The sequence below is a fragment of the Vulpes vulpes genome, chromosome 3 (assembly GCF_048418805.1).
Source record: "Vulpes vulpes isolate BD-2025 chromosome 3, VulVul3, whole genome shotgun sequence".
In the NCBI taxonomy this organism is placed as follows: Eukaryota; Metazoa; Chordata; class Mammalia; order Carnivora; family Canidae; genus Vulpes; species Vulpes vulpes.
Window position 1 is genome coordinate 114294658 of NC_132782.1, and position 23242 is coordinate 114317899.

Here is a 23242-nt window from a genome sequence, read left to right on the forward strand (position 1 = left end):
GGGAAGTTGGTGCCTCCCGCTGTGGGGCCCAGGACTCCCAATATTCTCCAAACATGTGGTTGGAACGTCTGGTGCTCCCTGGGAAAGTCCAGTGGCTGGCTGTGCCTCCTTGTGATGACCTTGCTCCAGGAGCAAGCTAGAGTAGGTTCCCAGCAAGGCAGCAAGGCAGCCAGCCCACTAACAGTAGCCAGACTTGTCTCCCTACCAGGGTGGTGAGAATGGGGGCCCCAAGATTATCAGCAGTCAGTGTCCATGTCCTGAGACTCTCAGAAGCAGATCCACTCCTTGCTTCTGACAGAGTGGTAAAACGCACAGAGGTGACATCTCTGTGACTGGAATCAGGGAAGCGACGTGTGCAGAGTTTTCTCAGGGTAGAGGGTGGCGACCCCCGGCAAGCGATGTGGACACTTCGCAGCACTCTGATCAGATGCCTCTTCTGGGCTCTTGTGAGGATGATGGGCAGTTGCAAGAATTCACACAGCAGGGAAAGGCTCTGGCGTCCTTGACCACCTGCTCGTTCCCGTCAGAAGGCGCTGTGGATGGTGCTGTAGCTCCAAATGGCACGCAGCGGGCCCCAGCAGGTCACCCGGCCTCTCGGCTCTGTGACCCCTCTCCCTTGAAAGCAGGGGAGAGAATCTCTCTGTTATTGTTGATTTTTTTTTTTTTTTTTTAAGATTTACTTCTTTTTAGAAAGAGTGCGAGCAGGGGAAGGGAAGTCTCTTAGCAAACTCCCTGCTGGGTGTGGAGCCCCAGGGCGGGAGGGCTCAGTCACACAACCCGGAGATCATGCCCTGAGCCAAAATCAACAGTCGGACGCTCAACTGACTGAATCTCCCAAGAGCCCCTTTGCTATTGTCGATTTTTAAGTCAGAGTCAAGGACCTGAACAGGAAAACTTTGAACTGGGATGGGAACAATTTAGTTTTTGCTGCAAGAAACTCCATCAATGAGAAGGGTCTAGCAGCTCTCAGATGCATGAGGCACATCCTTCCAGAAGGGGGAAGTTCATGTGCTCATCTTTTTTTCTCTATTGTATGTAAACATACTGGCATGGAAACAGGAATTTTTTTTTTTTTTTTTTTTTTTTTTATGATAGTCACAGAGAGAGAGAGAGGCAGAGACACAGGCAGAGGGAGAAGCAGGCCCCATGCACCGGGAGCCCGATGTGGGATTCGATCCCGGGTCTCCAGGATCGCGCCCTGGGCCAAAGGCAGGCGCCAAACCGCTGCGCCACCCAGGGATCCCTGGAAACAGGAATTAGATGCAAACTAGAAAATTTATCGCCAAACTAGAAACAACAGTGTTTCCCTTCTCTCGCAGGCGGACGTGCTGATTCTGTCCTTCTTCATTACGGAAGAGCATGGCTTCTTGCTTCAGGACAGCTTCCCACGGCCTCCCGCCTACCAGAATCTTCTGGGGATCGAAGCGCCTCATTATTACTTCATGAGAAAGGTGGGACCCCCGCGAGTGCAGGGCTGTGTTCTCGGGTCCTCTCCCCTCTGGCCAGGGGTCAGCAGGGGTCTCCTGGAGCTTCCAGGGCACCACTGCTCCCCTCCCCTTCAGCGAGGCAAACCATCTGCTCTCATTTGTTTCCTGAAACTCCAGCAGTTATGAGGTTTCCAGGTCAGGAAACTCTCAAGACTTGGCTCTGCCGTGCAGACAGAGAAGTGCTGATGTGGCACATCCCGGGACAAGTGACGATACAGAGGTGGCCACTGGGGATGGGCTGGCATGTGGCCTCTCAGGAGCATATTGCACACACACGTGTATGTTTAGTTGCGGCAGATGGGGTTCTCAGCACACAGGTGCACGCTCCCAGCTAGGTTGTGCTGGGAGTGTGCCTGCGTGGGCTTGGCCTCCGCATCACCATGGACCCTTGGTGTGTGAGTGTCCTGGTACCAGGCTATGTGGTGCTGCGGCTCTGTCCTCCTGCCCCTGCCGTCACACTGCCCCTGCCATCAGGCTGCCATGTGTCTGGACCTCATTCTTACTTAGTGCTCCTTAGGTTCTTTCATTTCTCCTTGGCTTGAGAACTCAGAAGGGTATGAAAGAGCATGTAAGGTCCTTTCTGTGGAGTTTCCCCTTGACTTTCCCTTCACAGACTGGTTTCTCCAGATGCCGATGGGCCTTCTCTTTCCCTTCTCCTTCTGGCCACCTATGTGCATCCACCATCCTCCTGGTTCCAGAGGGGTTGTGCATGGGGCACAGCTGTCAGCACTATGCCCCACTGACCATCTGTCCCTCGACTTTGCCATTTCCCAAGGTCTGTTTTTATGTGTTCTGAGCTGCAGTTGCCTGCACACGGGCCCTTTCTGCTCACAAGCCTCGGGTACCAGGCTTGGTGGGGAGCCTGATGTTGCAATGGCCCCTGTGCGGAAGCAGCAAGCCCACATCCCTCAGCAGCGCCCTCATCCTGGCTCAGACTGTGGGAGGAGCAGCTGTTACCTGATGTTTGTGATGCCAGAAGTAGTTTGTTTCCCTGGGTCAGCAATATAGGAAGTCTTATTCATTCTACCTCTGATGTGCTTGTAACAAGTAGCCGGGAAGCGTTGTGTGTCTTTAAAACCTGCCTTCTTCAGATTACTGACCTGTAGTCAGGGCCCTCAGAGCCAGGTTCCCCACCTGCACACTCAGGGGTGTGGACACAAGTCTGACCACCTAGGGTCCCCAAGTGAGGGCCCTTCTCTCAGAGATGAGGCTCCAAATCGAGGGCAGCGGTGAGTGCACGTGGCAGGTGACCCACAGACTCTCCTGTTTGTGAGAATCCCCAAGTGTGGCCACAGTGGGCCAGGTTCTGATCAGATCCCCAGCATGGCTGACCTGATGGAAGCAGGCCTCTGCCTTGCAAGCTCTGCAGCATTCAGCCTCCCTCTGACATGACCCTGCTGATGTTTATCCACGAGCCCTATATTCAAGCCACCTAGACTGTGGGCTGCCCCATGTCCTTATGTTCCACCCTGCCTGCAAGAGTCTTGCCATCCATACCTGGGTCTGACAGATCCTACCAGTGTTTTAAGGCCCAGGTCTAGTGCCTCCTAAAGTTGGGGACTGCAGGTGAACGTCAGACGGAGCCATGAGATGGGGGCTGCTGGGAACTGAGAGTGAGACAGGGGACACACAGCAGCAGCAAGGGGGAGATTGGGGTTCCTGGGCCTGATTCCACCGTGGTGAGGGGTTCCCTGCCACACCATGTAAGACTCCGCTATCACTTAGATATCAGCTGAGTGCCTGACAATTCTACTCAATTCTTTTTTTCTTCCCCTTGAAGTACAGCTCAGTTGACATATGATGCTGTATTAGCCTCAGGTGCACAACATAGTGACTTAACACTTGTATCTACAGCTCTGTGCTCAACATGATTAACTCAGTCCTGACACCGTCCACCCAGAGACAGCATCAGCCCCGCAGATGAGGGGCTCGGCCCTACCCAGCTGCCCCCACCGCCACCCCAGATGCCAGTCCCCAGTCCTGTGCTTCTGACCACAGGCTACAGTGGAGGGCCCCCTCCTCTGGGGGCTAGAGCCCCTTCCAGTTGGGCTAGAGCGGCTCAGGCTCACGTTATCGGTTTATCAGAGGGTAGAATAGAGGAGACGGATCTACAGCTGGATGAAGAGATACACAGGGCGAGGCCTGAGGTGGGCACAGAGCTCCCAGGGGTCTCCAGGCGCCACTCCCCCCACACCTCCAGGTGGTCAGCTACCTGGAAGCTCTCTGAACCCTGTCCTTTTGGGTCTTTTTGGAGGCTTCACTGCGTAGTCCTGATGGACTAAGTCATTGGTCATTGGCAATGGATTCAACCTGGGGTGGGGTGGGGGGGCTGTCCCCTCCCTGGAGGTTGGGGTGAGCCTGAAACTTGAGCCCTCTGATGAGAGGTTGGTCATCCTGGCAGCCCACTCTGCCCTTGGGTGGAGCCCCGAAGTCATCTTCAGTCACAGAACAGAAGGCACTTCTGTGGCCCTTCTCCTGGCTGTGAGCCATGAACCAGTGGTAAAGACTGGGTGCATGTGAGAAATATCTATTTGGTTATCTGGAAGACCAAACATATGCTTATAAGCCAATATCCCACCAGACCAGTGATGTGCTGGGGAAGCTGGGTCCAAGGAGTGACCATGACCCCCCCTTTACAGCAGGAAGCAGAACCTGCACAGGGAAAGGCAGGTGCTGCAGGAGACAGGGTGGTATGTGTGGACTCCAGTCCAGAGGAGACCAGCACCCAGCAGGGGGAAGGGACCAGAAGTTGAGGAGGATGGGTGCACGGGTCCTCCCAGTAGGCTGGATTCAGGCTGCTGGATAGAAAACAGCATCGAGGCTGGCTGGCCAGCACAGGAGTATGTTTTCCTGGGCTAGGACTGGGAAAGGGCTCTCTTCTTCTTCATATGCCTGTTTGGGGAGCAGGGCACTATGTTGATTCTTGTGAAAAACATCAGGGAGGTCACACTACTAATACAGGTTATTGGTTTGGAAAATTCTACCTGAAATCATATTGGGTCACTTAACTACAAGACTCTGAGGCTGTGTGAGTGTCCAAGTGGGTCATGAAACTTCTCTCCAGGCTTCAGAACAGCCCTGGGAAGGGGGTGTCTGCAGAGTCATTTCATGCCTGTTGAGAAGGTAGCCTGAGTGAGCTAGAGGCTGAACATGGGTCCCTACCCATGGACAGCCTGCGCTCTCCTGCAGCCTGAGCCTGGAGCCTGGGCTCTGATGACCTCGAATGCCCACACACTCGTGCAGCATTTGGCAGGGTCAGTTCATCCATGCCTGCCTGCAGACAGACCCAAGGCTGACATAGCTCCCGAGGCAGCGGCTTAGCGTAGGCATGCTCCTTCTGTGAGCTGACAACTAATGGTGTGGCCTTTGTCATTCAGCCAGGAGAAGCAGACAGAGAAGACCAGGTGGACTCAGGGTGCCCGTGCGTGGTCAGGAGGCCACTGCGAGACTTCATCGGGCTGGAGGGCTGCGATAAGCCCACTCGGGATGCCATGCTTCAGTTCAGTTTCTTCGTCGCCGTCGGAGACATGGATGAAGCTTTCAAATCTATCAAACTCATCAAAAGGTGAGGACTCTGCTCACTGGGATGGCTCGAGAGTCTTTGTGTCTCTCTCCCCTCCTAACGAGGTTCTGAGAATCAGTAACTCTTGTGTGAGTCTGTCATGGTATATTTCATGGTTTGTCACCCACGGAAACACTGCAACACATGGGGACACCACGGCAGCCTTGGCATGTTATGATGCAGAGCAGGTGTGTTACGGCGGCGGCGGGGCAGACGGAGCACGTGAGCCTGGCTCTCCTCTCGGGGCTCCGAGTCTTTTGGGCTGCTGTTTTTTTGTTTCATTTATTGTAAAGTGTTCTGGATTCTTCCTAGTGGAAAGTTCTGTGGTTGCTAAATATTTGTAATACCTGTTCCTCTGGGAATAGTTGCTACTAAACAGGAAGGTTTGAATACCAAACACTCAAAATAGTACAGTGAATATGCAATTAAAATTGCTCTAAGTGGGACACCTGGGCACCTCAGTGGTTGGGCATCTGCCTTTGGCCCAGGGCATGATCCCTGGGTCCCAGGATCGAGTCCCACGTCGGGCTCCCTGCGGGGAGCCTGCTTCTCCCTCTGCCTGTGTCTCTGCCTCTCTCTCTGTGTCTCTCATGAATAAATAAACAGAATCTTTTTTAAAAAATTTCTCTAAGAGAAAACTTTTTTCTAAAAGGAATTTTTAAAAAGACTTACTTCTTTTAAAGTTTTGTTTATCTGAGAGCAAATGAGCAGGGGAGGGGCAGAGGGAAAGGGAGAAGCAGGCTTCCCGCTGAGCAAGGAGCCCAATGTGGGGCTCTATCCCAGGACCCCGGGGTCATGACCTGAGCTGAAGGCAGATGCTCAACTGACTGAGCCACCCAGGTGTCCCTATTTATTTATTTGAGAGAGAGAGAGAAAGCATGTGTGTGCATAAGCAGGGGGAGGAATAGGGGAAGCGGACTCCCCGCTGACTGCGGAGCCTGACTGGGTCTGACCCCCACACCCTGAGATCATGACCTGAGCTGAAACTGACTCTGCCACCCAGGCACCCTTTTTCTGAAAGAAGTTCTTACCCACAGGCTGTCTACAAGCAGCCTCCCCTCCATTCCTGAGAGAATTCAGCAATTCCTCTCAAGAGCATTTGACAGATTTTAATCTCCAAAGGATAGAAAAATTATTGCAGAATAAAACTGAAATGAGAAGAAAGAGATGAGAAATTCAGTCACCTAAAACAGGCGTCCCTCCTGCCCCACCAGGAGATGGCCCCTCCTTGGCAGTGATCGTTTCTGTAACATTGAAGCACCTTTCAGAATAGTACGGCAGCCCTAGTCCCTCGTCTTTTTTCTAAAACAGTGAGGCCAGACCTTGTGTGTGGGAAGAGCCTTGTGCACACTGGCGGTGGATGTGGACAAGAGGACTCTTAGTTTGGGAGGTGTCTGGATGCACAGCCCAGCCTTCCTCTGGTCGCTTTTCATGTGATATAAACAGAGGCCATGATCGACCACAGGGTCAACTTGAATACTGTCGTGTACTCTCAGATGGTTCTAAACATAGTACTGTGAAACGGCATATCCTAAATACTTCATTACTCTTTTAAAAGACTATTTTTTTTTAGCATGTGATTCAGAATCGGGAGAAGCAGCTCAGAGGGAGAAAGGTCAGACTTGAGTGTGCTGATATCAGACATAATCTGATTATTTCTATAGCATGTGATGGGTTTATTATAAATGGTCAGGTTGTAGCTGCTCTTCAGTCATTCTCAATTCTTTATGTTTTTTAAAACACCAATCCCAATCCACTGTTCTTACTAGAGACAGGCTCTACGCTGACCACTTCGCACTCTCTGGGGGGGAGGCAGCCAGCAGGCCTGGGATCTGACCCACGGGCCCCGGTGCCACGTTCCTGGTGATCACTGTCACCAGGTGGCACGGGGCCAAGCACTGTAGCATCCAGGACGCGTCCAGGCAGCACGTCCTCACAGATGTGCTGAGGCATTGTCAGGGTTCTCGGGGGTGGGGCTGGCTTTGAGCCCCTGAGATACAGCTTTCAATGCTCTGCATTCTACCTGGGGCGTTATAGCTGATTCCCCTTTTCCAGATTTAGGACCAGGGTTGTTTGGAACCCATGTAGTATCACGAAGGCCTTCTGTACACTGCCCAGCATTCGGCTGAAGCTAGGTTGAAGATTTTTTAAAAATATTTTATTTATTTATGAGGGACAGAGAGAGAGAGAGAGAGAGAGAGAGAGAGGCAGAGACACAGGCAGAGGGAGAAGCAGGCTCCAATGCAGGGAGCCCGACATGGGACTGGATCCCGGGTCTCCAGGGTCACGCCCTGGGCCGAAGGCGGCGCTAAACCGCCGAGCCACCCAGGTTGCCCAGGTTGAAGATTTTTATAGGGGAAAAACATACAACAGTCTCTGAATTTTCTTTAAACAAATAGACATTTTCCCCTCTTATGCTGCCAGCTGTTGGTCTGCTGTCACTCGGCCACAGTGTTCAGTCTGTAGGAACATGGGCTTCAGAGACTTGGTCGAATGGAAACGTGAGTAAGGGCATGAGTGACCCACAGCTATATTCCCACCAGGTCTTGAAAAATGCTTCAAGCCTTCTCTTCCTGCCAACCCACAAAAATGACAGTAAAATACCAAATTCTTTTCACCCATGTGGCAGTGTGATGGATAAAACACAAGTTTTACGCAATAGTGAGAAGTTTACATTTTATTTTAACTTAGAAAAATAATCAGGAACAAAACAGACATTACTAACACGATCCTGTCATAAAGCCGTAACCTTCTGGTTGTAGATTCTGAGTCACTCGAGGAAGATCACAGACAGTTCTAGAAAATCTCCCCAAGTATTCTGCTTTACCAAAGTAAATATGACCAAAGACCCACTGCTCAGCAGATACAGAATAAATTAATCCGAGACCAAGGTGCAGAGTGAGCTGGCCACCGCCGTCCATACACCTCAGGCACTCGTCTCCTCCTTGGAATATGCGCAAAAGTGAAGCCGAGTCATGGGTACATCAGAAGGAGGGTGGTGCAGGCAATATATAACCACGTAATATATTTATATATAACATAGTAAACATAGCTATGTATCGTACATGTATATATAGGAAACCATACGAATCGCCCACACAGACAGCCGACAGCCCTTCGGTCTCTGTGCTGTCGGGTTATAATGATCAAGTCCGGAGCAGGCTTCTCCCCAGCAGCCCTCAGCATGGTGACTCCACATACTCGTTGTCCAGCCCACGGCGAAGCCGCGCAGTCAGGGAGCGGCTGATGACAATCACCCGGGGTGCAATGCAGTCCTCTCTCCTGTGAAGAATGTTCCAGATGAGCATGGCAGCTGCCAGGGTGGCCAGAAGGCAGGCGCCAATGTTCAGGTAGCAAGACCAGGACAGGTTGGTATATGGGCCAATTCTGTAGAATGTCACCAGCCCAATGACCAGGACAAAACCTGCAAATGAGAGAGGAGTGTTCAGAAAGCCTTACCTGGAGCCAGGAAGAGGCCAGCAAACTGGCTGTAGAGCCCTACAGAGGCGCAGCTCCCATTTCTTCCTGCCTCTACCTTTGTCAGGCCCTGCGGTGGTGGCCCAACTCCGGGCTGTGCTTCAGCACCGAGCTGCCTTGCTCAACTGACTGAGCCACCCAGGTGGCCCTATTTATTTATTTGAGAGAGAGAGAGAAAGCATGTGCTCGATGCTTTCTGTGGGCTTTTGTGACCTTTGGGTGGCTGTGGAGGGACAGCGTATGTCTACTTACTCCTGGCACAGAACAATATCTGGGAGGCGCTCCATGAGAAAACAGCCCGGTCCCAGTGTGCTCTCCCTTTGGTCTACCAGGGCTGGGCTGTGTTCTTAGCCACCTTCCTCAGGGAGGTGACACTGCTGCTGCCTGTCCCTCACCTCCAGAAGAACCCAGCAGCAGCTCTGTGTGAGCTCCTCACAGGCTCACCTAAGTGCTTAATTCACTCAAGTGAAAGTAGATTCAGGAATTATCTAGATCTTACCTAGAAACAGCTCAGATCAGTATCTACCTCAGTCCTGTTCTTACTGTTCACGGCTGGAGCAGATAGAGATTTTCTCTCCATACTCTGGTGCACCCAGCGCCCACGTTGGGGAGGGGCAGACTCCGGGGCTGCAGGCACATCCAGGTCTCCTGCTGTTGCGTCCTCTCACCTCCGCACCCTGTACCTGGTCCTACACTTTCCCTCGCACCCCCACGTCTCCTCCTCCTGCTTGATTTCCCTCTGTAGCCTTCTCTTCTGACTGCAGACAGAGTCCCGAGCGGACCTCAGTGAGCACGGCTTGCTCACGTTGTTAGCACATAGCACCATGGTGTCATTTCCATTCACGGTTTATTAGTTCTTACAATAGGAAACCCAGGATTTCGTGCCCAGGACCTGTCGGCTAGGATAACAGGACATTGATGTTTGATACAGTTCAGGGCTGAGTCTGGGCTGGGAGCCCCGACTGGGAGAGAAGAGAGGCCCCACCATCCCACTGCGCAGGAGGCTGGTCCAAGGCAGCCCTCCAACCCGTCAGCCAGGAAGAGCCGGACGAGGCAGGAAGGAGGCGCAGTGCCGAGCGGGAGCCCTGGCTGGCGAGGGTGAGGGGGCCGGGCAGAAGCAGAGGCCAGGGAAGCCTAGGGGGCCCATCTTCTCCAGCAGCACCCCACCTTCTGTGGTGGTGACCTGGGGGGAGATGTCTCTTGGAACTCAGGGTACCTGAAAAGGACAGAGTCTGTCACAGTGGTCCAGACACAGGCCTCCAGCTGGACTGTCCCTGTCCCCTGCTCTGGGCTCTGGCCAGGGCAGCCTTTCACTGCAGTCCCTCCCCCTGCCCTGCACTGTGACATCCATCTGTCTGTTCATGCTGGTCCCTCTATTCCCCACGGCCTCCCCTGCTTTCCTCAGGAAACCAGATCATGCACAACCCCTGTGGCCCCAGAGCTGGGCCACAGTGGTGCCAGCTTGTGGTTCTGGAAACTCTTATAAATTAGTGCGGGAGTGAGGGGTGGAGGAGGCCTGAGCTTCCACAAGCACAAGCGGTACAGTCTCGTCATCACTGCACCTTCCAGAAAGTATGAATTAAACATTTATCCACCTCAATCGTGTGGTAAACAACAGCGGCAGTGACTAATCTCCCTCTTAATGCTCTGCAGTCCTTTGTGCAGCTTTTTACACTCAGAAAGCTTCTGGATATTTTTTGTTTCTGTAAAAAATAACTAATTCTTGTCACACACGTTGACTAAAGGAAGCTCCTGGCATTTCTCTCTCTCCCAGTGAAGAGCATGTCCCTTGCTCACAGTTCTGTGGCACCAAGTTTTACATTCATGGAGAAGGGAGTTACAGTCTGTTGTGCCATGAAAATGAAAATACTTTGTGTGTTCCCTCATCTTTCTGTGTCCTCGGGCATGTGGTTAGCCGAGGAGCTCGTTGTGCCTGTGTCAGCAAGATTCAGCAGGACGGGAGGGCAGGGAACAGCACGAGAGCCTGCCAGCTTGCTGCCCGGGCTTGATGTTTCAGCAAGGAGGCGCAGACTGAGGGACAGGCATTCGCCGCAAGGCTGGCAGGAGCCTCTGGGCAGGGAGCCTGGCCTAGCAGAGGGAGGATGCCAGCAGGGCAGCAGCCGTGGAGACCAGAGCAGTGGGAAGGAAGTTACCCCAATGGCGGCCAAGCATCCTTTGGAGTTGTCGGGTTACAGGAACATTTAAAAATCTGATATGCGGCCTGAGCCCCAATTCTGCAACATCATCGGTTGTAGGGGGCATGGAGGCCGAGTGCAAGGTGGACAGCCTCTCCCCAGCCCTGCAGCTTATGGGGGTCAGCTGACCGCACTGCCGAGTATATACAGGGGACCGGGAAGTCTGTCATGGTCATAGGGACCATGAAGAGTGGTGCAGAGTGGGCCTGCAGCTGGAGGGAGCTGCGCACCCTTGCTTGGCAGAAGGGAGAATGCCCCTGTGTCACCCAGGTGTGGGGCGCCGTCAGCTGTGTGCCTTTGCCTGGCCTCGAATCTCTGCCCCCACCACTTGTGGCTTCCCATCTCCATCTGTTTCACGGTGTGGCCACGCTGGCCACCTTGCCGCTCCTCCAGGATGCTAAGCTCCATCCTCTCTGGGTCTTTGCTGCTGTTGCTGCCCCTGCATTTAACCAGCCCTGGGGAGGAAGGCTGCCGATAGCACTTGGCCTGGACGTCCAGTCACCAGTCAGGCTGCCCCAGCTCAGTCTCCACCGCTGGCGTTCCTGTGGCTGGAGGGTGGCCCCCCATCCAGCTTGGCCTCCCAAAGGGTTGTCCAGGAATCACCTAGTGAATTACTTGAGACAAACCCAGATAGATCCCAGGGTAGCAAGTTGAATGTAGTGTGGGCCTCTGGGGAAGGAGATGTGATGAACAGCAGCTTTATAGTGACCAAGGCCATCAGGCGGACAGGGCCTGTTAGCCATGATTGTGTCGCTCAGTGCTGGAGCCGCAGCAGGATGTGCAGGTTCCCACACTGTTCTCTGGTTTCCATGCGCATGTGTTCAGCAGAGCTACTCACTCTCCACGGGAGGGCTCCAGCATGTGCTTGGCAAAGGCATGCTTAACCCATCCTTGGGGAACTGACATTCTTCTTGGAGTGGTGAAGATGAAATTCATCCCCACAGGGTGGTGCTCCAGGTAACGGAGGCACCCAGGTCCAGTGTGGTGAGCACAGGTGGAGGAGCACAGGCGGGGGAGCATAGTGGGGCAGGCCTGTGTAGACCCTGATGGGGAATGGTGTCAGCTGGGTTTTGACACCGAGAGACCCCGTTGTATGGACACTCTGAACTCCAGGCAGTGAAAATGTTAGCTCATGGGACCAGGCCACAAAGCATGTGGGCAGAGCAGCTGCCAGCTTCCAGAACTCCATTCAGCGCCACTCACCATCCCAGCTCCGAGTGGCAGAGGGACCTCAGGCCCACACAAGGGTCTGTCCACAGGCAAGATGTGGGATGCACCTATTTTCACCAGCACCACACTGTTACTTAATTGTCTTGTTTCTTATCTTCTAAAGATCAGTATCATATAATGGAATATTTCTGAACACAGGGTAGGCTATTATTTTGTTGCCGTCTTAGTCTGTTTATTACTTCCTCCCTTATGTGTGGCTCTATTGCCTGCAATATGCACGGACTCGGGTATCAGAGCGTGTCGTTGCTTCCATGTTAAGAGTAAGATATTTTGTATTAAACATGAAAGAACGTTCAAAGGGGTGGTAGATCGATGAAAGAATGTGAATTCACAGGTGCACAAACAAGCTGAGGTAGCTACCTACATCCCGCAAGGTGATGGAGCCTGACAGACAGAGCTTTAGAGAATCTGTCTGTCTAGAGAACAACTGGCCGTCTGACAGTAGGTGGCCCTGGGCAGGTTTTGAGCACAGCCTAGGGTGCGTCTCATTTCTCTGGCCTGGTTCAGAGGCTGCACCTTACTTGGCTCTTTTTCTAGAAGTGGGAAAGAAAGCTGAGCTCTGCATCATTGTGTGAAAAAAAGGTTTAAAAAAATTCACATTTCCGTGGCCTATTCTGTGTTAAGACTAGTGTTGGCTTTTGTTTTGTTTCTGTTCGACTTAGAACACATGTGGTCACAGAAAGGGCTTGATTCCCCAAAATTGAAAATATATATAGTTAGGAAAAGCCTCTCCTCACCAAGAAGATACAAGGGACCTACTAGAACAGTGGCACAGGCGTGGAATTACAAGAAGAGCCCTGGCTCCGCAGGTGGATGTCCTGTCAAGGCCATGCAGGGACAGGTGGATGCCACCCAGGCCACTGAGGGCAGTGGGAACTGCACAGACACGTGGAACATGATGACCTCTCGTGTGACCTCTTGTGTGTGCTGTGTGTCAGCAGTGATAACCCGCAGACACACTGACAAGCAGCAACATGTTCGGGCCCATGGCCTAGCTGACTGCCTCCAGCCTCCACCCTGGCGCTGGGTGATTGCCGTTATATAGACAATCTTCTTGCTGTTTGCCTTCATGAAATTCTCCTGCTGGGGGAGAGAGGATGGCCGTAGGAAGCAGACCCGAGCCAGGCTGCCTTAAACCTCGGGCTTGCCCGTCTCTGGGATCCTGGTGTGGAGACCCCCTCAGAATTATCCCAGAGACTTCTCTCCCAAGACTTTCCAGTGATGTTTGTTTTGTCCAGCAGCAAATACAAGGGGAGACTTTGAGCAAACACCCTGGATTCGGCCTGTGGACTCAACTCCACCTCATGAATTTCTGTTTCCAAAGCAAACAGCCCCTTCCTGTGAGCTGGCCACACGGGCGCTGTGAATCACAGCTCAGCCTGCTGAGTGTCCCTTTCCTCTTGCTTCCTTCCTGCCTGCTTCCGAGGGCTTCAGTGCCTGTCACAGGGCTTCCTGTTGGAGTGACGGTCAAGCACACGCAGGTGGTCCAAGGAGAGACCGTGGGGCTGAACCCTGAGCCTTCACACAGCGTGTCTGCCTTGCATTGCACCTGTACTCAGGTGTCATGACCACTTCCAGAGTATTCACAGAGCAGACTGGGACATGGCCGTGCTTGGGATGTTCCAGCACCTGTGAGCAGCAAGGTGATTCTCCTTGTGTTCCTCCCAGAGGGAGGGATTCTGGGAAAGGAAAAGCTCGAGGGACAGCGGATCTGGTCATGTTTCCACAGAGCTCGAGCTCCCAAGTGCTGCCTGACATGCTGTCACTCTGAGCAGCACAGAGGACATGGAAGTGAAGGGAATAATGCACGGTGTGGTTGGGGTGCAGACCGGTGCTGGGGAAGCAGGCACCAAAGAAAAGCATGCCGTCCAGACCAAGCTGAGTCCCGCCTTATTGTGAAAGTTGTGTGTTCCTATGAGGAGATCCCTGAGCCTATGAAACGCGAAGCTCATGAGACACCAAGACACCTGCAGCTTATCAACCTGACTACCCGACGAGTGCTGATGACATGAGCATTCTCAGGGCCACAGAGTACCTCGTATGTTTGTAAGTTTTGCCATCATAAGAAAAAACATCGTGACCTCTAGACACAGAGAGAAGCAGCCAGAGATGGAGCCCCCTGGAGCTTCTGCAGTGATTCTCCTCCACAGTCGTCCAACTGGAGCTTGGGAGGCTTCATGCCAGGAGGAGCGCCAAGCTGGGAGCAGACTAGCTCCAGTTGGCATCTTCTGGCAGTGGGACGGGTGTGCGGGGATGGCTCTCTGAGGTGCCACGTGCCAGCGATGAAGAGGGTGAGGGCCAGAGCTGCACGCCTGTGACTTCCCTCGCTTGGGAGTGTGGTGTGAGCTCAAGGCTGCTGGTCAGCCTCCCCAGAGGAGGTGAGGAGTCATGCAAGGGGGTTCCCAAGGAGAGCCTCCTGTCACCTCAAAGGTACTGAGAATGATGCCAAGCAGAGGCCTCTGGTGAGTTGGCTGTATGTTTGTAGTTGAACTAAACCAGTTTTCAGTTGTGATCGCACTTCAGAAAGAACCATGAGTCTCAGCATGCTGCAGTGTCACTCAGATGATTGACAAGGAGCCAAGGCTAAACTTCTGCAAAGATGGAGGTGAGGGGTCACTTGAGATCAGAGCTGATAAAGTGTAAAGCCGGACACTTGAGAGGCAGGAGAAGCATACCTCAGTAGGTTTGTCACCAGCAGACCCAAAGCCAGGTTATAAAGCAGGTGGTGCGCTTGGACTACCAGGACCCCACTGGGACATCACAGAGGCGACTGGACTTCTCCTCAGTGCCCCAGGTGACCCAGACACAGGTGGGCACATCCTGGAACACCCCTAGGGGCCCTGGATGCCCTGGTGAGGTCGAGGGGAGCGGGTCTGGAGGAGGGAACGGAGGAGAAGCCTGGCCCTCAGGACCCACTGCAGGCAAGCCACAGGGCAGAGCCTGCCAGCCAACAGGCATTGACGGGAAGCCACGTGGGATGCCAGCTGCATCACCAGCCTGAATGTGTGTGTGTGGCCATGGTGCTCTGGGGCCATGTAGGCAATGGCCCGGGAATTGCCCTTCAAAGATGCAGCTTGACCCTCAAACAGAGCCCTGAATAACCATGAGATGGGCCCACCTAAAATTGTTATCCTGGGACCAAATTTGGTTAGTCCTATGCAGCCGACAGCCGGGGCCCAGGGCCTGTGAACCCCTGAAGAGCCACAGGAGGGTCACACTTAGGAAATTTTGGAGTCACCCACTGGGGCACTCCTCACACCTGCTGGTGGTGCAGTGGGGAGTGCTCAGCTCTGACCCTGAGCAGTGATGACACTGTGCTGTGGGCCCCCCCAGCAGGCCAGGGTTCGAAGTCAGGATAATCACAGCAACAGGTGTGACGCAACCAGCACCTGCAGGTTGGCAACCACCATCCAGCTGCGTGAGAACATAAGGATGGCGTGGCTCGTCCAGGGCCTCAGGACCTGCTGCATGCCTAGATGCCCCAGGAAAAGCCCCGGGCATGCTCAGGAACCCTCCAGAGCGAAGAACCCTCATCCCAAGTTGCCCACCAGGCAAGCTGCCTGCCAAATCCACCGTCCACTATCATCTGTTCCAGGCGTCACTCAGGTGTCTGACACAGGGCCCGGCGGCATCTGCAGAAATCGGGCCAGGCTGAGCATGCACCTTCATTTGCCCCATGGTGAGACCGGACTCGGACAAGCAGAAGTTGTCCAACACATGACAGTAAAGGACAGGGGACCCGGCTGCAGAGCCAGTGACCAGGAGCCTGTACAGGCACATGGCTGTGGGACGGGGTCAGCTCATCGGTCGCCACACTGGCAAGTTCTCATCACAGATCCTCCCGGCCTTCACAGCCCAGATGGGAGCTCTCATCACAGGGACAACATGGGGGTGGCATGGGAACGTTCAGCTTGCGGAGGTGGAATGAGGGACGGCAAGAAATGTTTTCAGCTTTATGGTCAATTGAAATTACACTTGGAAGGTTGTGCGAGGGAGCCAGCGGCCACTGGGTGTGACAGCGTGAACGGGGCAGAAGAAAGCCGGTGGAGTGGCTGGAGCTGACCTGGCTGCGAACCAACGGCAGCTCCAGGCCCCCATGGCCCTACGGCAGGGTCCTTTGCAGGAGCAGGTGTGAGGAGCAGGGCCCAGTGCCCCGAGGGGAAGGGTGGCGGGCAGGGCGGGGCTGTCCCTGCTGGTTCCGGCTTGTTCAGCAGCACCTTCTCTCCCCACTGCCCACCCTCTGGCCCCGGCACTGGGGACTGAAGTTTCACTTGCATAACAGGTACCAGCAGGCATTTCCTCTCCTGGGACAGGATATCCCGGCGCCCTTCAGTCTCCCCCTGACTGTTTAAAGCAGACCGGAGCACAGGAAAAAACCTAACTCTAAAATTAGCAGTGTGGTGGAAGAAAGGCCCACGGCTGCATTCTGTACTGTTTGTCAATGAAACAAGTCTAAACAGGGCCCAAGTGCATTTCCTTTTTGGGCAAAACAGACCTTTGGGCGTGCCGGTGGGACTCCTCGGAGAAGCCTGCGAGGCGAGGGGCAGCCCAGCGCTCGGTGCTCCTGGGCCGCCCGTGGCCTCTGCCCGTCTGCTGGCCTGGACGCCGCCAGGCCCCAGGGCGCCCTGGGGTTGCTGCCAGCCGACTCGGGCCTACTGAACATATGGCTCCCCCATCTCGGTTTGTTCAAAACTGTTGTTTGGAAGCAGCGCTATCTTGTTCTGAGATGAGGGTTCGCAGGAAGTAAGATGTCCGTTTGACGCCAAGCCCACAGTCTCTCTCCCGATAATTCCATACAAAAAGCGCCACACTCCCATTTGTTCTGCTGCAAGGAGCTATTTTCATAATCCAGTTCTGTTCCTTTCATGTCTTTAATGCCCGAATATCTGAATATCTGTTCCTAATCTTCCACTTCCTTCTGGAAGGGATGTAATTTCAGATAAGCCCATGTGATACAAATGGGCAGCCTCAGTGCAGCCGAGGACCCATTTCTGCTTTATGGTCCTAAGGTCAGCAGAGGGCAGAGGAGTGATTTTCTGAGCGGTCACTGTCCTTTGTGACAACCGTGTTTTTATTCACAGCCAAGGCGGTCAGAGATGTCAGCTCACCCACCTCCTTAATTCTCAGGGCCAGCCTGGTGGGGACAGACGGAGGTGCCAGGGGGCTGGCAGTCTGCCCCAGTTCCCATGGACTGCAGGTGACAGAGCCAAGGTGCATGTCCGGCTCCCTGGGCCCCACAGCTTCTCTTTCCTGGAAACTGGTCGGCCCTTGGCGCTCCCAGTCCCCACAGGTGACCGGGCTGTGGGGAAGTGACTGGCCCAGGACCACCCGCCTTCTATTAAAAGGCATAGGAAGGCCTGTTTCCAATTCCTGATTCCGACCCGGGTCACTTTCCAGCATGTGAATTCCTGCCAGTCTGTCGGCCTCGTTCTCCAGAAAGATAAGGCCGGGGGCCATTATTCCCGGAATGATTCACTTCAGACTTCCTGCCATTTCCTTTACTGGGTCTGTGGAGCTGTACCTCAAGTGTTGGGACATGCTGCCGTTCTCCACCAGCGGGAGGGGCAGGTGGGTTGGCTGATAACATCCCCACACCCTGGCCCACGTCATCCCCGTCATCCCTGGATGGGACCGCTGACCAGATGTTCCCCCGCGCACAGCAGAAAACCTGAACTACTCAGGTTTCCACAGTCGTAAAAACTGAGCCGGTGAGAGGGAGGTATGGTGGAGAGGCAGCCGGCAGAGAAGCCCCTCTGCTCCCGGGGTCACGTGGACAGCTTCTGTGGCTTCCACAGCCACTTGTGCAGAACTTCCCAGAACAATCCTGTTTCTCGTTTGCGCTGCCGCTGCCGCCCTCTTAGCCTTTCGAGACCATGCACCCATGTCTGCGCCCTTTCTCGGGTCACCCTACTGCCACCCCGAGGCCTGGCCACTCTGTGGCCTCCCAGCCCGCTCCTCTGGCAGCACCGGCAGCTGTGTGGGAGCCAGGACAAGACGCGTTTGCTCCGGTGCTAATGTGTCTTCTGCATGTTGTGTCACTCACGAGGAAGGGCCTGCCTCTGACCCCAGTCAGGTCCCAGGAAGCGGCATTGGTCATGGAGCCTGCAGATGAGCCAGGCTGGAGCCTTGTGCTCACCCTAATGTCCCCGTTCACCCGCGTGAGCGAGGATCGTGGCAGAGGCAGTCAGGTGGGGGCTCTTCCTGCCCGGGCCGCCAGCCACATCGGCCACAGACGGGCAGAGAAAATACCAGATACACATACTTTGGAAAGCCAGCTGGTGAGCCTGGAGCGTGTCTTACAGTGGGAGAGGGCGGAAGCCCGGGGAGCAAGTGGAAACCACAGCCAGGTGCTCCCTACGTTCTGTCTTGCTTCTGCCCCGTGAGAGGTGGGAGGGGGAGCCTCAGGGGTGCAGTGACATCAGAAGACCAGCTCCACAGAGCTGAGGGGAGAGTCGCCCCGCCCACCCGCGGCCACAGAGCACTCACTTGCCAGCTGGAACGCGGCAGCCATGGCCTCCTCCCAGCACTGAGAATCGGGCGACATCAGCGGCAGGCCCGTCAGCCCCAGGACGTAGGTGAGCTGCCCCACAGCAAGTGCCGCCGTGGCCACCAGGTTGCAGGCACGCATCATGTCAAACTGCACTGAGAAAGACGGGAGAAGACAAGTGGTCAGCTCCTGCCTCTGCCTGCACCCTGGACCTCGTGGACCTGCTCTCCCTGGCTCCTTGCTCCCTGCTCCCCTCCCACACCCCGCCCCAGAGCTGGGCACACGGGAGATGTGCTGCCAACATTGGGGAGTCGGGGCTGCTGCCACAAGGGGCCCAGGGAGACACACAACTTCCCCGCTGGATAGCAGAGCGCCAGGCTGCACGAGCGCACCTGCCGAGAAGTCAGGCCCTTCCCCACAAAGCCCCTGCCAGGAGAGCAGGGCGGACCCTGGCCTTCAGGCCTTCCCCACCCAGCCCCAGGTTGCACAGTGTCTGTGACTGTCGCCCATAGCCAGGCAGGCCTTCATGCTTCGTGCCAGAGGAGCCCAGAGTGAGCCGAGGTGGTCCACCGCGTCCTGCCACTGCGTGCGAGCAGCTTCCTCCTCCCTGTTGTCTTTCAGAGGCTGAGGGGTCTTGCCTTTTGCGGATCCCAGGCCAGTCCCTGAGGCCAGCACTGACACGGGAAGGGCTGCAGCAGCAAAGGCCTGGTTGCTAGGAATCAGGGTGGCCTTGAGGGCAGAGAGGGGCTGCTGGAGGATGACAGTCCCCACCTGCTGAACGTCTTGCAGAGCCAGGGGACTGGCTGACCTGCCTGCCTTTGGAGGCCACGCTCTTATGCTCTTTCTGGGGTCTTCCCATCCCGTTTTCTGCGCAGTTTTAACAACATGTGATCACATACAGGTTCTGATGCCCTCAAAGATGGTCGCGCTGGGGAGGTGGATGTGACCTTAGAGACGAGGGGTGGTGAACACAGTGGGGGCACTCAGGTTCAGAGCCGGCCCGAGAAGTGCAAGATTCCCCAGCGCAGCCATGCGGGCAAGGAAAGTCACCCACGTGCACGGAAGGGTCCTGGCCCCGGGGCCAGGACCCCGCCCTCCCCCTTCCGCCCAGCTGTGTGTCCTTCCTGGTGCTTTGAGCACACACCCCAAGCCACATGCCCTGGCCACCCACGGTCCCCCGTGGCATTCCCCACCCCATCAGCCTCCAACCCCGCGGACGTGAAGATGTCGGAGGGTGAAGGATAAGCACTACTGCCCACAGACCCACCACCTGCCTGAGAAGACTGCCCTGTGAGCCACGCTACCTCTGCCAGTCACCTGGAGGGGACCAGCTGGCGGAGCATCACCATGCGCGTTACGGGCTGTCATCACCATGTGCGTAGCCTGGGCAGTAGCACCCCACGAGAACATGGCTAGGGGCTCTGTGGCTGCGCAGAGCGTGATGCACACCCTCCCTCCCTCAGCCCCAGTGCTCTTGGCCTCCTTGGTGAGACACCTCGCCCCCCACGGGGCAGAGAGCAGTGACGCCCTCAGGGCAGGGCACCCAAGGTTGAACTACATGTTTACTCACCCCCAACCTCACTTTAGAAAAGGAGGTTGGGGTGCCCGATGGAATGTCTGGAATCTGGATCCGTGAAGAACGCCTGGAGGGTAGGACTGACGGGACAGGGTTGTGAGGTCTCCTCCGGAGCCAGAGGGAGCCAGAGGACGACCTCCCATGTGCCTAGTCCCCACCCCTCCTCCAGAGGAGAGCCACCTGAGCCGTGAACCATCCCCATGGCCACACGCTGCCCAGGGCGGCAGGCAGGAAGATCCTTGTGGTCCTGGGGGACAGGACCGCCTGTGCCTTGTCACTCGAGACCCCTCCTGCTGAGTTCACCATGTCAGCTGGTGGTCCCTCAGCACGCTGGCTCCATGAGCACGGGGTGGCTCTGACTCTGAGCCTTCGGAGTGCTGCCAGGACCCCGGGGGCAGTGCAGACAAGCACGTGCACCATCCCCGGCTGCTGGTCCCACCCCCTGCCGGGACCTCACCAGTCTCTAGGACAGCCTGACTCTGGGGCCTGAGACGGGGAGCTCGGGATGGATCGTGTCGGGCCTGTCACGGATCAGGATGATTGTGGAGCCTGCGGCGTGGTGTGGACGGGTGTTCAGTGCTGAGCCAGCACCACCCACTCCCTTCTCCCCCGTCCCTCCACCCAGCCAAGTGGCAGCGCACCAGGGGCTGGGGTTTTCCCTGAGAGCCGGAGACTGCATGCTGGCCTGACGTGAAACGACAGGTGCGGGCCCAGAAACAAGATGTTGGGAGTCCCTGCGCCGGGAGGACGGGCAGCGTGCAGATTAGCCCAGCTCACAGCTCCCGTGGTCCTACTGCTCACACTACACGGACCAGGTGAGGAGTGTGTCGGCAACTCCGTCTCCCTCACGAGAACCTTCCATAAATGTGTCCCTCAGTTGGAGCAAATGTCTGATGCTCTGAAGTTCAGGAAGGATCAGCTGCCACAGATGTGTTACCAGTGGTGAGGACATTGTAGAAGTCCTACAGGGAGCTTATCACATGTTCAGGGAGGGACAGCGGGTGGATGGCCAGGACACGTGGCTGGCCGGACAGGAAGGAGGGTCACACCTCTGGCGGCGGAGCACATCCCGACCCTCTATCCTCCTGGCCTCAGCAAGGGGCAAAGGGTATGGACACCTGGGGAGCGCACCTGCTTGACCGTGACCCCCGGGCAGGGGCTGGGCATCTCTGGGACAGGGTGACGCAGAGCCCACCCTAGAGCCAGGGTCACTGGCTTTCATGACTCCTCGGGGCGGTGCCAGGACCCCAGGCCACTGCTCTCCACCAGCAAATCCCCCTGGACCCAAGCTCAGCTGCACCGACTTTTGAGAGTGTGTGGAAAAGTTTGAAAGCACTTCTTGCCAAGGGGGTGGGGGGGTGCTGGTGGGCACAGCCCCTCCCCGACAGAAGAGCCCCACAGTGCAAGGGGCTCTGAGTGGACAGACTGGGCTTGCCTCCCCCAGGGACCTTGGCCGAGCACGTGTGTCCTGCAGCCTCCACCTCTGTGGAATTGGACGCCACCCTCCCCACCAGCCCCACCCCCTTGAGGGTCAGGGCTCCAAGCACATGGCAGGTGGGGACACTCACGCACCGAGCACAGAGCTCACATGTGCTAATTGAGGACTTTGTTGACACTCTGTGAGAGCAGTTAGCAGTGCCCCTGCTATGCCCTCTGGTTCTCTAAAGGACAAGCTGTCTCCTGCTGATCTGTGAGTTAGACCCTCATCCACTGCTTCAAAGGGAGACCTCTGCCTGTCAGGCACTGTGACCATGCAGATGACACGTTAGGTGACAAGGGCCTTACTGTGAGCCTTCGCACTTGCACCCTCAAACCTGACCCTGCGGTCAAAGCTCAGTTCCCACCTTCCAGAGCAGTAAACAGACCCCCCGTCAGTGACCAGCCGGGGCCAGGACAGGACAGCGAGGGCCTCTGCTCTCCGGAGCCACTGCCCTGAGCCCCTTGTCTGCCCCCGTGGCTGGTCTCCTCCCGGAAGTCCTGCCTCGATGACCCTGGCAACTGTGGAATGAAGTCAGAACTCAGCCACGTGTGTTTAGGCTTCTTGGTTATTGTATCACTAACAGGGTGTCTCTTCCCCCAAGAAAAGTGGATCTTCCTTGATCTGGTAAATGTGTCTGCCCTCTGCTGTGTGTGGAGGCAGAGAAAAGCCCCACACCCACACAGAAGAATTCTGTCCTAAAGGAGCCAGGCGCGGGGCTCAGGGCCTGCCCGGTTGCCCATCACCAAACTCATGCCCCACGCCCAACCTGTGCTGTCAGAACTAGTGGGCCCTGACCCCCCTAAAGGAGGCATAAAAATAAGCAGACTTACGTTTGACGGTGCCTCGAGCTTCCTGGAAGCCTGCCGCCTCAGAACCCCAGCCCAGAGCCTCACAGTCCCGTGCCTCTGCCTGCCCTGGCCGGGGCCCGGGGCTCGGCCCTCCCCGGGCCCTGTCTGCCAGCCAGCAGGACTTCCAGAGCCCCACGCTCCGCTTGCGCCCGTCCTCCAGCGTCTGGTATACCCAGTTTGGGGTGAAGGCCGCCACGTTGTTGAGGACAAGAGAGACCAGGGCCACCAACACTGCTGTGGCCACCAGTTTCTGGACAGTCATCGCTGACCACTGTGCTGTCTGCTTGTCGTGGAGAAAGTCCCAGCCCCGGTCAGCTGCTGTGGCCAGGGAGAGCCGAGACCAGCTAGGGGCTGCTAGAGGACATCACCGCTCATTCTCAGAGGCATCGGGAAGGCCCACGTGACAGGTGCAGGTGAGCTCACCTCGGGCCCTCCTTACCCTCCCTCCTGCACCTGGAGCACAGCCAGGCCTGAGCTGCAGCCAGCCTCTCGGCCCATCCTGGGGACGAAGCCGGGACACCAGCGACAGCCCAGAGTCGTGCGTGCGCCGTCTTCCTGGAAAGCAAGGCCTCTTCTCCCCACAAGAAACCAGAGAGGTGGGTGGCAGCACGGAGATTTGTGCCGCGTCTCTCCTTTGAACCGGCTCCACGAAGCAAACCAGCAGCCAGGCTCTGAGCAGGGCCGGTGGAGCTGTCCTGGGGAGCCGCTCAGCCTCTCGCTGCAGGAGCCCCTGCCCTGTGCCTCTGCCACGAAACAGCGGGTCCTGGAAAGCAGAGAGCCTGCTGCGGGGAAGCGCGCGCGCGCGTGTGTGTGTGTGTGTGTGTGTGTGTGTGTGTGTCTGTGCATATGCGCGCGCGCGTGTCCCCCCCCCAGCAGAGAGGAAATGGTTGTTTTTAAGGC

The 23242-nt window shown here is 55.9% G+C and overlaps 2 protein-coding genes across 32 annotated transcripts in view; one reads left to right on the top strand and one right to left on the bottom strand.

Annotated features, from left to right (window-relative positions):
- The window catches only part of IFT140 (intraflagellar transport 140), an 81652-nt gene that overhangs the window by 40639 nt on the left and 17771 nt on the right, over nucleotides 1–23242 (top strand). For all 31 annotated transcript variants that reach the window (XM_072754124.1, XM_072754142.1, XM_072754143.1 and 28 more), the window contains 2 exons: nucleotides 1320–1451; nucleotides 4865–5052. In XM_072754124.1, coding sequence (XP_072610225.1) covers nucleotides 1320–1451; nucleotides 4865–5052 — 320 coding nt within the window. The remainder of the gene's footprint in view (nucleotides 1–1319; nucleotides 1452–4864; nucleotides 5053–23242) is intronic.
- On the bottom strand, nucleotides 7712–23216 carry TMEM204 (transmembrane protein 204). Its single transcript, XM_025984863.2, has 3 exons — nucleotides 22325–23216; nucleotides 18438–18593; nucleotides 7712–8473 (listed from the first exon to the last, which is right to left on the bottom strand). The coding sequence occupies exons 1-3, from the start codon at nucleotides 22602–22604 to the stop codon at nucleotides 8229–8231; spliced, it is 681 nt and encodes a 226-aa protein (XP_025840648.1). The 5' UTR covers nucleotides 22605–23216; the 3' UTR covers nucleotides 7712–8228.

Coding starts and splice junctions, on each gene's coding strand:
- TMEM204 (XM_025984863.2), bottom strand. CDS start 22,604: ATGACTGTCCAGAAACTGGTGGCCACAGCAGTGTTGGTGGCCCTGGTC. Junction 18,594..22,324: donor AGCTCGAGGCACCGTCAAAC/GTAAGTCTGCTT, acceptor CGTCTTTCTCAG/TGCAGTTTGACATGATGCGT. Junction 8,474..18,437: donor TGCCGCGTTCCAGCTGGCAA/GTGAGTGCTCTG, acceptor TCTCATTTGCAG/GTTTTGTCCTGGTCATTGGG.